The sequence below is a fragment of the Pteropus alecto genome, unplaced genomic scaffold (assembly GCF_000325575.1).
Source record: "Pteropus alecto unplaced genomic scaffold, ASM32557v1 scaffold76, whole genome shotgun sequence".
In the NCBI taxonomy this organism is placed as follows: domain Eukaryota; kingdom Metazoa; phylum Chordata; class Mammalia; order Chiroptera; family Pteropodidae; genus Pteropus; species Pteropus alecto.
The window spans coordinates 29613048-29624727 of NW_006443138.1; the positions used below are offsets into that span (position 1 = coordinate 29613048).

The window sequence follows — 11680 nt, forward strand, 5'->3', positions numbered from 1 at the left end:
AGCAGCTCAAACAGCAGGTATGATTAAGTGCCAGGAGGGTTTCATGGAGGACGGTCATTGGGATGAGCTTTCACGCCATCCTCTACCCATGTCTTTGCCAGCTTATGTACTAAGATCTCATATCTAATATTAGACATCTAATTTTTGTGTCTAGTTAATTTTCATAAGCGTAGGTTTTAACCATCACAAATTTCCAACTATATCTAGGAAATGCAGAGTATTCTTGGTAAGAGGACTGGTTTAGAAAATGTCACACGTCTTCTATGAGAATGTGGGTTTTTTAATTAATTTATTGGGGTGATATTGTTTAATAAAATTATATAGGTTTCTCCCATGTGGGATATAAAACTGAGAATGTTTTTTAACCTGTTGCAGTGGCTGGATGAAATTAGTGAAATACTGCCCATTTGAAATGAAAGGGGCTTATTTTTTTTATATCGAATTAGATTTCTACTACAGAAGGTACTAAATATATTTTTATTTAAACAATTTCCAGTTATTCAGGGCTGGGTAAGCTCTAAAGGTAAGATCAAAATTTTGCCTTTTTCTTTCCCAGTCTAAACCCTCCCCAGATTTAATACTTAATTTTTCTATAAGACCTTTCATCTGAAAATAAAAGCTAAAAATTTCCCCTTTGATGTTTGCACAACCAGTGTAACTGTACTTAATGGACAGAACTATATACTTAAAAATGGTTAAAATGGTAGATTTTATGTTATGTATATGTTACCACAATTAAAAAACTGGGGAAGAAATGTTCCCTTTGAAAATATCGGAGAAAGCTGAATTTTTAAATCTGAGTCCCCTTCATTATCTTTAGTAGCCTCACTGGCCATTCCTGTACTAGCGACAGTGTCCACAGCCCCGTTTTCCACTGTTGTCTCCTGCTTTCTCAGTCAATTTCTGTGCATTTTGGTTGCCAAGATTTGCTCTTTGCCTGAAGTAGTCAGGCTGGGAACGAGTTTTTCACTTAAAGGAATTTCTTATTTTCTATTTTGAAGGCTCAATCATCAATCGATAGCATTTGGGGCATAATAGTTAATGTTCAGATTAGCAAAAATCAATATTTACACATTAAAGATATTTTCTCTGTAAACCAATATTAAAACTGCTCATAAATAGATTTTATGTTTATTTATGTGACTGACTTTGCTGAGAAAACACCAAAAGATGTCCCTTATCAATAGTATAGATGACCAGCAAAAACAACCCATTGCTCATTTACAAGTAAAAGAAAACTTTTCCAGTGTCCTAAAATAATTTGTCACAAGAAAAGGACATCATCCAATATTTGAGAGCTTGTTAAGTAAAACTGGAAGAATGTGCTTATTGTTAGACATCTGTCCAGTAGTTCAAAACTGAAATTTGGCTTATCAAAGCAGATAAGTTGCCGTGGGCTGAGAGGGGTGGGGGAAATGGGAAGGTAGATGCTGGTCAATGGGTGCAAAATTTCAGTTGCACAAGGTAATAAGTTCCGGAGATCTAATAATGTACAGCATGGTGACTATATAGTTAATACTGTGTTGCATATTTGAAATGTGCTGAGAGTAGATCTTAAGTGTTCTTAACCACACCCTCAAAAAAAATGGTAACTATGTGAGGCTATAGAAATATATACAATTTATATTTGTCAGTTATACCTCAGTAACAGGGGGAAGCTGATAATATGAAATAGGAGAGTATTGTTGAGGAAGGGCTTTCACTGGTTTGTACTCGACTATATATATTTAACGATACCAGTTCTTTTAAGTAGTTAGGCCTGAATATGTAGACATATGATTTAACTAGTTCATGGTCCTTAAGGCACCAAATAGAATATAATGTTTAGCAAACTAGAATACTCTATCTCATTCACAGTGGCTTTTGATTACTTGGCTCTGAAGACTGTATGTTTTCATTAGGTAAAAGTTAATGACATTAATTAATCCATGAATTTATAATATTAGAAAGGAATGACTAAAAAAATTGCTGATATCTTATATCTAACCATATACCCTGAATATTCTGCAGTGATGTGACCTATGTAAGGAGAAAGATAATTAGTTCTTTCTAACGGTGTTTCTGTCTCCCTTCCAGATATGTAAAGTTTCACATATCTGCCTGTCTAAAATGTGTCTGGGATGCTGTGAGCAAGAAGGAACAGGTCTTGCCCAATACATTTTGATCTTTAATTTCTCTAAGTGTGTGTACTGACTTTTGGACAAGGAAAAGGCCTTTTGGAAAGAGGATATGGCATCAATGTTGTTTTAATTTAAAGCTTCCAGTCCTTGAATTGCTGGAATGTGCCTCAATCAAAGGTCATTTCCTAACAAGGAAGCAGTCAGCATTGACCAGGTTTTCCAGTAAATGGAGCTGCCACTGCCTGATGGGCTGCTGGCATTCATATATGATTCCTACTGTCAGGAGGAGGTGGAGCAACAAGAGATTTACAGATTTGGGGGTCACTTTCTAATATGATCCCAATTTATTTACCACCACCCTCCCCACCTCTCCCCCCTACACATACACCCTTGACTCATTCATGGCAGAGCAGCACTTGGCTACATCAGAGAAAGGAGCCAGGACCAATGAAAAAAATAAAATCTAAAGATTATCTAACAAACCCCAGATGTGTTGTGGTGGGTGCCAACCAGTGTGTTCCGACTATAAGTCATGAAGAAGCCCCGCTGTGATTGTCAAGCACCCATGCTGGATTTAATGTAAACTCACATAGAACTCTGGAAAGCGTTAATACGGCCTGTTTAGCCACAGCAGCTGTCACAGGATGACCTTTCACTCAGCATTATTTTCTTCTTTTTACCTCAAGAATTTTACAACCAACATATTATATTTGCTGTTAGTGTGAAGTCTGGCTTTGCCCCTGTGTGCTCTATGCAGATGTGTCATGGCAGGCTAGGCTTTTCGAGACAGACTGGATGGTTTTTTCTGTTTTTTAAAGTCAACCATAACATAAGAGTAAAGGCTACAAACTTAAACTCACTTGGTTTGAATCTAGATGATCTCATTTACAACTACAATTTTGTAATCTCTGCATTAGAATTAAATGTCAAACAATGTATTATTTTATTCCACCGTTTTTTTAGGCACGAGGAAAATAAAAGACGCAATACTTTCCTTAAAGAAACTCAGTCTAGTGCTTAAAATACTAGTGGTCCTAAACATTTGGCAAAATCACTCGGTAGAGGGTAGTCCCTGGCCTTACCATCTTTTTCTGCTGACAGCCTCATCAAATCATCCTGCATTACATGATTTATTTGCCCATTCATTTCAGATTCACCGAGCATCTACTGTGTGTCAAATATTGTATTAATGGAAAACGAATGTCTTTCTTCCCAGTAACGGCCTGTGAGAGAGCTAATCAGACCTATGTGGTAACTCTAGCTATCCCTTTTACCAGTTAGACAAATTGCTTCTCTGAGATTTATGTTCCTCATCTTTAAAATTTGAATAACATTACTTTCCTCACAGGGTTGGTGTGAAAAATCAGGTAGCAAACCTAAAGCGCTTTAGATCCCCTCTTCAAAGGTCGGTGTTCCATGGTGAGAACTGTGCCACAGGGGATGTGTGTTCCTTGAGGGAAGGGCTGATTTCAGCAGCTCTGCCTCCCATTCTCAGTCATTTCTAATAACTTGACTGTCCTGTTCGGAATTACACAACTGGTACAGTATGTTCTACTCCTTTGAAGAACGAACGTCCTTCTCAGAGTACTTAGGAGAACAAGACAGTGATACCTTTTGTTTTGTTTGTTTTGTTTGTTTTGTTTTGTTTTGTTGGTTTCGTTTTGGTTTGATTTGGTTTGGTTTGGTTTGGTTTGCAGCAAGTAAAGGAGACAAGGAAGTTCACATCCAAAGTACTGTCTCCTGAAACGGAGGCTTAGCCATTGCTTATACTTCATCCTTAAGACAGAAAGATAGTCATTTCAGGGTATGGATTCAACACTACTGGTTTTATACTGTTTTTAATCACATAGTGATTAGTGGTACCTTTTTATCTTTCCTTTTTTCTACCTATTTTTTAATGCTGCAACTATAATGTAGCATTTTTAAAAATTAATTCCAATATGTCTTTCTTAAATCTTACATTTTTATCATTGAAGAGCATCATTTAAATACCCACCTGCCCAAAGTTGTCATCACTAGGAAAATTATAACTCCTAAGCATACATTCTGTCTCTCTCACTTTCTAGTTCTATGACTTTTTATTTGCATACATGCTTCTTTTTTAAGACCCTGACTAGTATGACTTTTTGGAATTATGAGAAAATATTATAACTAGAAAAATGGCTGTCACTTACCAATTGGCTGCAATATTCCAGGCACAGTTGCTTTCTATACGTCATATCTAATCCCCACCACAACTCTGGAGAGTATTATCCTAATTATACAGATGGAGCACCTCAGATCCCGAAAGATTAAGTTTTTTGGCTAAATTTCTATAATAATTAAGTGGTGGAATCACAATTAGAATTGATTGTCTTACTTACTATCTTGTGTGGGAATTCCACATTTGGAAATTATGAGGGTTGTATTAAATTAGAATACAGACAATGCTTTTTCAAGTTTTTATGACATTTATTTGTTCCCTTGAGAGATAGGAAGGGGTATTTATTATACTTCAACCCCTCCCCTCTTTCTGCTTGTGAAGAACCTGAAACAAAAAAGAAATGATATGATTTGTCCCAGTTTTACAAATTACTAAGAGAAATAACATGTACTTAAAGCTATAAAATAACAATGAAGTATAATTTAGCTTCTTTTATGTCATTAGAGATGGCAGTACTCTATCAGGACTAAACACGCTGTGGTAAAACAGTATGCACCCAGGAATGCTTCTCATTCTGCCTACTTTGAGCACTCTGCAAATCACTCCTGAAAGTGCTAGCCAGGGGCCAGCCTCCCAGAAGCTTGGACCCTGCGTACATGGAGACTTTTCAAATTCAGACTGATTATAGAGGTGAATTTGGTCACCTGGACCCCTCTCTGTGAGTCATGAAGAGAGATTCTAACCCTGCAGCCGTCCAGAGGTAGCCTGTGTGGCCAGTCTGTTTGGCTTTAACATGGGGTTAAGAGAATCCGCTTAAGCTCTGATACCGCTAGAGTGAGCATGACATACATAAAATAAGGGAGATTACAGTCTCCTTCAGGGCAGTCAGTCAGAATAGTCATTTCAGGGTATGGATTCAACACTACTGTTTTTAGAGAATATTTAACTGACCACCCATTTGAGATTTAGCCTGTATTAATTTAATTGTTTTACAGAATGAATTGCTTTTTAGAGATCATTAAAAAATGATCTAAAATAACCACCTCTAAAATATTAATTTTTCATGATCACAGATTACCCTGGAAACTTAGTGACTGATGATGGTATTTACTATGAACTTTTCAACTCTTGAGTTCCATAGGCAAAGGCTCTACCTTCTTTAATAAGATAATGCCAAATTATGTCTAAGTAAGATTAGTAGATAATTCAATTAAGTCATAATGAGAAGCCCAAAATTTTGATTGGTTGCTTTTTAAAAATTCAGTAGCTTCTTTTGAATTACATCACATAAAATTTTTTAGACCTTAACCTTTTCTTCTCAAATATTTCTCGTATTCATAATTATGAAAATTATTATCAACATTAAACCTATGAATCTTTATATCTTCTATATTCTCATTCTTCTCCAGGACCTGCACTATTCTTATTGATGAGATATTAAGACATCTCTCAGGATATCTACTCTGTGGCAATAATTACATCAAAAATTCATCTGAGTATAAAAAAAGATTTCTATAAACTCAGAAGGGCCTCACATCTTTTATTTACATACTCACATTGGCTATCTGTAATGTGCATTCATTTGCCCTCTTTGGTGTGTTTACAAAATTCTATCATCATTTTCTAACAAGATCTCCTGTAAGGAAAACAGATTACTAGTAGCATAGTTCCAGTTCACAAAAAGTAATGTCAAGGCACAAATCAGCTATAGGTATCAAAGGCTCATAAGAAAAACAGATCTGTAGTTTAGTATAGATAGCATGCTTGCCATATCACTCTTCCTAATTGGAACTCTGGGACTAGGTCATTTAAGACTCAGCCTTGGCACTTCTCCTGCTGTCCAGGAACCTCTTTTTCCTTGACCCACATCCTTTACTGTTAACAGATCCTTCTAAACTCTCTTCTAAATTCATTTAGCAGCATTTAACAATTATTATTTAGTGCTTACTGTGTGCCAGGCCCTCTCCTGGGTGCTGGTGATACAAGGGTAAGCAAAACAAACATAACTATTGGAGACTTCCCTTTATTGCAAATTCAACTACTTTATCCAGTATTTCTAGGTATTTTGTCATATAAGCATTTTCAGCTTTTCAACTTAGTTTGGCAAAGAAGCTATATGTTTTTCATATATTACAAGAAAACAGCAAAAAAATTATCGGTAATTTGTCACATAATCTCAGATTGCTCAATCTGTCTCACTTTAAGAGCTCTAAACTAATTTTAATTTGTCTTTTTTACATATTTTTTGAACAAATAGTTTCCATTATGCTCAATAGAATAATTAATTATAAATGGATTAAGGATAGCTAAGACCTGAAGAATCATAAATAATGCATAAGTACTTATTTAGTGGACACAGAAGAAACTTGGGTGAGTTGCTGTGTGCTTATACTTTGTTTCTCCAACCATAAAATGAATATTATCTCCTATTTTTATTAGAGAAATATGAAGATCAATTAGTATCTTCAAAGAGACCAAGAGTTGCTTGAGAAGGTTAGTACAGAGCTGCGTGGTGTGTTAAGATCTGGTACATATTCTGCAGAAAGGTGTCTGTCACTTGGAGAAGCTGCTGGTTGCCAAATACGTACTAATGTTGCAATTCATCTTCACAGTGCTCAGTTGACCAAAGCCTGCTCCCGGTCTCTCTGATTTTTCATTCTACTGCTCCAAGCTGATCATCACCCTTCTGTTCACACACTCTTTTTCCGGTTGTCCCACTTATACTTCCTTTGAAATTATACCCGGGTGATCTTGATTGGCACTGGGGGCAATCCTGTACTCTTGAGTCAAGTGTTTTCACATATTTTCTTAGTTTTCTATTGGGTTGTATGTATTTTACTTATTTAACCTTCACGAGACCACTAATTTCTCTAATCTTTAAGTTCTTGATGGAAATGGGTTGCCCCAAGTATTCTCACTCAGTAGGTGCAGTATGAAAAAAATATCTGAATTAAATGAATTATACTGTAAGTCTTTTATTAAGTTCTGTCTACTCTCTAGTTAACAGTTTTTAGTCTCTCCCAAGGAGCTACATATGGCACATATGATACCCAGCATAATACTTTCCCTCTTATTTATTGCTTCTTCACGTGGAGCTCGGAACTCTGACAACTGCTGATTATGCCCAAGGAACCTGAATTGGCACTTAGTGCAGTCTAGCTTAGTATACATTTACTCATCTATAAAGCCACATTTATACATTCTTTCAGACTTCCTTATCCTTGTTAGAATGCTGATTACTGGTAATGATGGTATTCAATGCCCTGTACACATATTTTACTCAGCAGCAATTTATCCTATAATATGGACTTGTTCTCTTTTCTTCCTTTTTGGGGGGTTATTTTACTCCCTTGTTATTAGTGAATAGAATGTGTGTACAGATTAATGTCTGTCTTATTTTGACTTTAGACCTTTATTCTCACATGTTCTAGGGCTGACCCTTGGCTCACCTTTAAACAGAAATTTGTCATCTATCTTTTCCTCCTCATAGCATTGAAGGCTACTGTCTGTTATAGTAGCACGATGTGCTAACTGTGAAGTTATGGTTGAAAAAGCACTTTTATCATAACCACTCCCAGGCACTTGGAACTTTTCAAATAAATCACCCTTTGGACTAAAATTTCTCATGCTTATTCATGGTCCAAAGGAGAATAAATTTTTGAAAGTTCAGTAAATTCTCTTTGTTTGCTACTGAGGATTACAACAAAATGGTATCATGTGTTCCAACTTTGGTGCTCATGGTTTTTTTAAAATCATAGTTTCTATGAAAGAATGTGCTGTTTAAATATTGATTCTAAGTAAGCCACGCTCAAATCATTTTATTTTGTGTGCAATGTGTCTTCCTCTACCTATTACATAGTTTTGAGTAAAGAATATAAATCTATTGTTTTGTATATAAAAATATGATTTGCTCTTACTAAGTTTTAGGAAGAACTTGCTCAGCATTGTTCTGAAGAATGAAAGTATGCGTCAGATACATTTAGGAAAAAAAAACTTAGATTTGGTTTTCAAATTCTTAGCCCCAGGCCTTGACCCAACTGTTAGGGTAACATTTAGGAGTAGCAAGTTGGAGCCCAATAAATGGATTCAAATTTGTTGTTGGCTCTCTGTAATATACATAGGATGTTTCTGAACAAAGCTAAAATAGTGTGAGGACTAATTATCTACTCATATGATCTAGTTTAATGAATGTCACCATTTTAGATTTATTCCCTTTTCCTAAAAGGAAAAAAAAATGTTATGAAAAATCCTTTTAACTAGCCAAGAAAATAGACATTTCAGTAGATTACTTGCTCATTTAAAGCCTTTCCTTATGAATGTAATCCTTTATGGAAGTTTGTTGCCAATAAGAATGCAGAATCAGCCTCTGGCCACCTACACAATGTAAAATCTTGGGTTGCCATCATATATTCTGTATTATAATGATGAGCCAGAGAAAGACATATCTAGTCAGTTTCATTTGCTGCTTTCAACAGCAGTCTTCCATTCCCTTGCCCTTCCCTACCTTCTGAATGAACAGAGGACTAAATATTTTTATGGAAGCAGAAACTTAAGACTCTTAAAATTTAAGGCATATGAAGGCAGAGTATACTTTGTTGACTGTTGTATTATAGCACTTGGACCTCAAGATGACATCCTGAATAAACTGCATAGTTAGCGTGTTCTGTACCTATGACTTCCAGTGGGGGGGACTTTATGATTTTGACAAACTGTCAGACGGAAGTGTATCATAAAGAATGGTTATTTTCAAGCCCAATATTGACTAATTTAGGCAACATATAACTAATTTAAGTAGGGAGGTTTTTAAAAAATATTATCAGATTCAGGCTTTTTTGTAAAGTCCCATGAACATAAAAAGACCAAGTTAAAGCTGTCTTTGCAGTGACCACATTAGTGCATTTCTGTCCTCTCATGTAAGAAGCAAGAAGGAACCAGGACACACCTTCAGACCTCTGGCTGAAAGTCTCCTTAACTAGATCACTTAGTTCATTAGGTACACTTTTTACTTTCTACATAAAAGCAGATGAAATTGTTGCCAAAAGTTCTGGTATGACACGAAGATCCCAATAACATATCCTCACTTCCTTAAGACCCCATTAGTAGCCTCTTCAAAGCCTGTATCGCTACTAACAGTCCATTCAAGGCAGATCAGATTTTCATTGACTCTCCTCAAAATTTTTCTAGCTCTTCCAGCCTCCTCCCACTGCACAATTCCAAGGGCACTCCCACACTTTGGGTTTTTGTTAACAGCAATACCCCATTCCCAGTTACCAAAATCTATTATGTAGTATTGCATAAAATTACCTTAAATTTAATATCTTAAAACAGCAAACATTTATAATCTCACATGGTTCATGAGAGTCAGGAATCTGGGAGCAACTTAGCTAGTTGTTCTGACTCAGGATCCCTTAGGAGTTTGCACTCAGGCATTTGGCCAGGTCTGCAATTATCTGAATGCTTGACTGGGGCTGTAGGATTCACTTCTAGATTTGCTCATGTGGCATTCAGGCTTCTCTAGAGGGTCACTTAGGACATGGCAGCTGGCTTCTACCTGAGCAAGTGATCCAAGAGAGAGGAAGAGAGCAACCAAGATAGAAGCTGCAATGTCTTTTATAATATAGCCTCAGAAGTGGCATGCCATCACTTCTGCCTTATTCCATTGATCACATAGACCAACCCTCCACAGTGTGGAGGGAACAACACAATGATATGAATAACTGGAGACAGGGATCATTGTAGGCTGTCTTGAAGGATGGCTACCGCAACAAGTAAATGAATATACATGCAATGAAATACTGCTCAGAAATAAATAGGAATGAACTACAAATACAATGTGGATGAATCTCAAAAACACTGAGCAAAAGAATCCAGACATAGATGAGTATATATTATATGATTCCATACTTATATTAAACTCTAGAAAAAAAATTTTCTAATGTATGACTTCAGAAAGCATATCAAACAACAAAGCAGAAATCATTTTCTCTTCCCTACCTCAGCTCATGTGAGGGGCCTGCAGTGGGAAAGGGACAAATTCTATTTTCTTTCATTCCTCTTTTTTCTTCCTCCTTTGATTTTAGGGTCCTCTCTCTGATGCTATTGGGTACTCTGATGCTGCTTCTCTGGCTAACATTGACCCCGTAGGGGCAGAGTAGTAACCAAAAGGCACAAACCTGGCTGCTTCCTGTAATATCATGACCCACAGGAAACTGATGAGTCCTTGCCATGCCAAATAGTGACACTATGTAGTCTGCCTCAGTACTTCTCCGTCCATCCTTCCTTCTATCCCCAGTTGTACTTTTTCCTCCTCAGACAAGCACATCAACATGTTTGATGCATCTAAGTAGGTACCAAATAAAAGAATGAGATGCCAATCTCCTTTTCTTATACTCACACCCAATCTTTAGGATTAAGACTCTAGGATTTAGGGTTACATTCTCTTTGAAACCCCTCTCACGTAGCTTAGACAAAGGGTACTCTCCGTGCATGAATAGATACTCCCCATGACATTGACATTTCTTCTACCAGTCTTAGCATCACCCTCACACCAGCTTCAAACCAAAAAAGGCATGTGTGGAGTTGGACTGGCAGACAGTAATACCCTTTCTGGACCTCTTAGTAAGCTCCCTTTATTATGTGGCTCACTTAGCTCTTCTTTGTCTTCAGCTGTGGGCCCTGGTCATCAATTCTGGAACAACTAGAAAAACCCATCCATCATAGTATTAAAACTACTTTAAACGTAACATCTAAAATTGGAGAGAGAACAATAAAACTGTTTTACATTCGATAAAAGAACAGTGATAGAGTAAAGCTACAAAGACTCCTGAGTTGTTAATGAACAAGGGAAAAATCAGTAGCAAGTGTTAAAGTAGCCTGAGTGCTAGAGAAGCTATTTGTGGAAAGTAAACATAATAGGCATTTATCCTTCTTACTAAGCAGTTTAAATTCTTGATAATGAGATCAGCCTTTGAGAGCATTCAAGTATCCATTTGTTCACCACACATTTATAATGCCAGTTCCCTTTTGCTTGACTGAGCAGACGTTCCTCAGAGAACACGTTTATGTTAGGCTCTGCTGGAGAACCCCTTTAATGTTGCACTTGACAGTGCCTACTTTCTCCTATATTTGCTGTATACACAAGTGTCACCCTCTTAGCTGTCTTGTATGCCATTATCTCCTGATAGTGGCTACTATTTCGATTATAGAAGGTAAAAAGCTTTTGTCTAGTTATTATATTTAAAAGTTGACAGAATAGAAGATTACAGTTCAGTAAGTGTTTAATGATTCAGCAGCCCTTATTGACTGAGTCAGATAAAAATGTTAATCTCTTTTTAATTATCCTATCTCCCTTCAAGTCCAGATTTTTATATATTAAATAGTCAATATATATACTTCTTCCTCTAAACTGCTACAAACA

At 36.5% G+C, this 11680-nt stretch overlaps 1 protein-coding gene across 1 annotated transcript in view; it reads left to right on the forward strand.

The window, feature by feature from the left end:
* The window catches only part of ERC1 (ELKS/RAB6-interacting/CAST family member 1), a 480046-nt gene that overhangs the window by 371930 nt on the left and 96436 nt on the right, over positions 1-11680 (forward strand). Inside the window, exon 17 of the mRNA XM_015598545.2 lies at positions 6712-6743. Coding sequence (XP_015454031.1) covers positions 6712-6743 — 32 coding nt within the window. The remainder of the gene's footprint in view (positions 1-6711; positions 6744-11680) is intronic.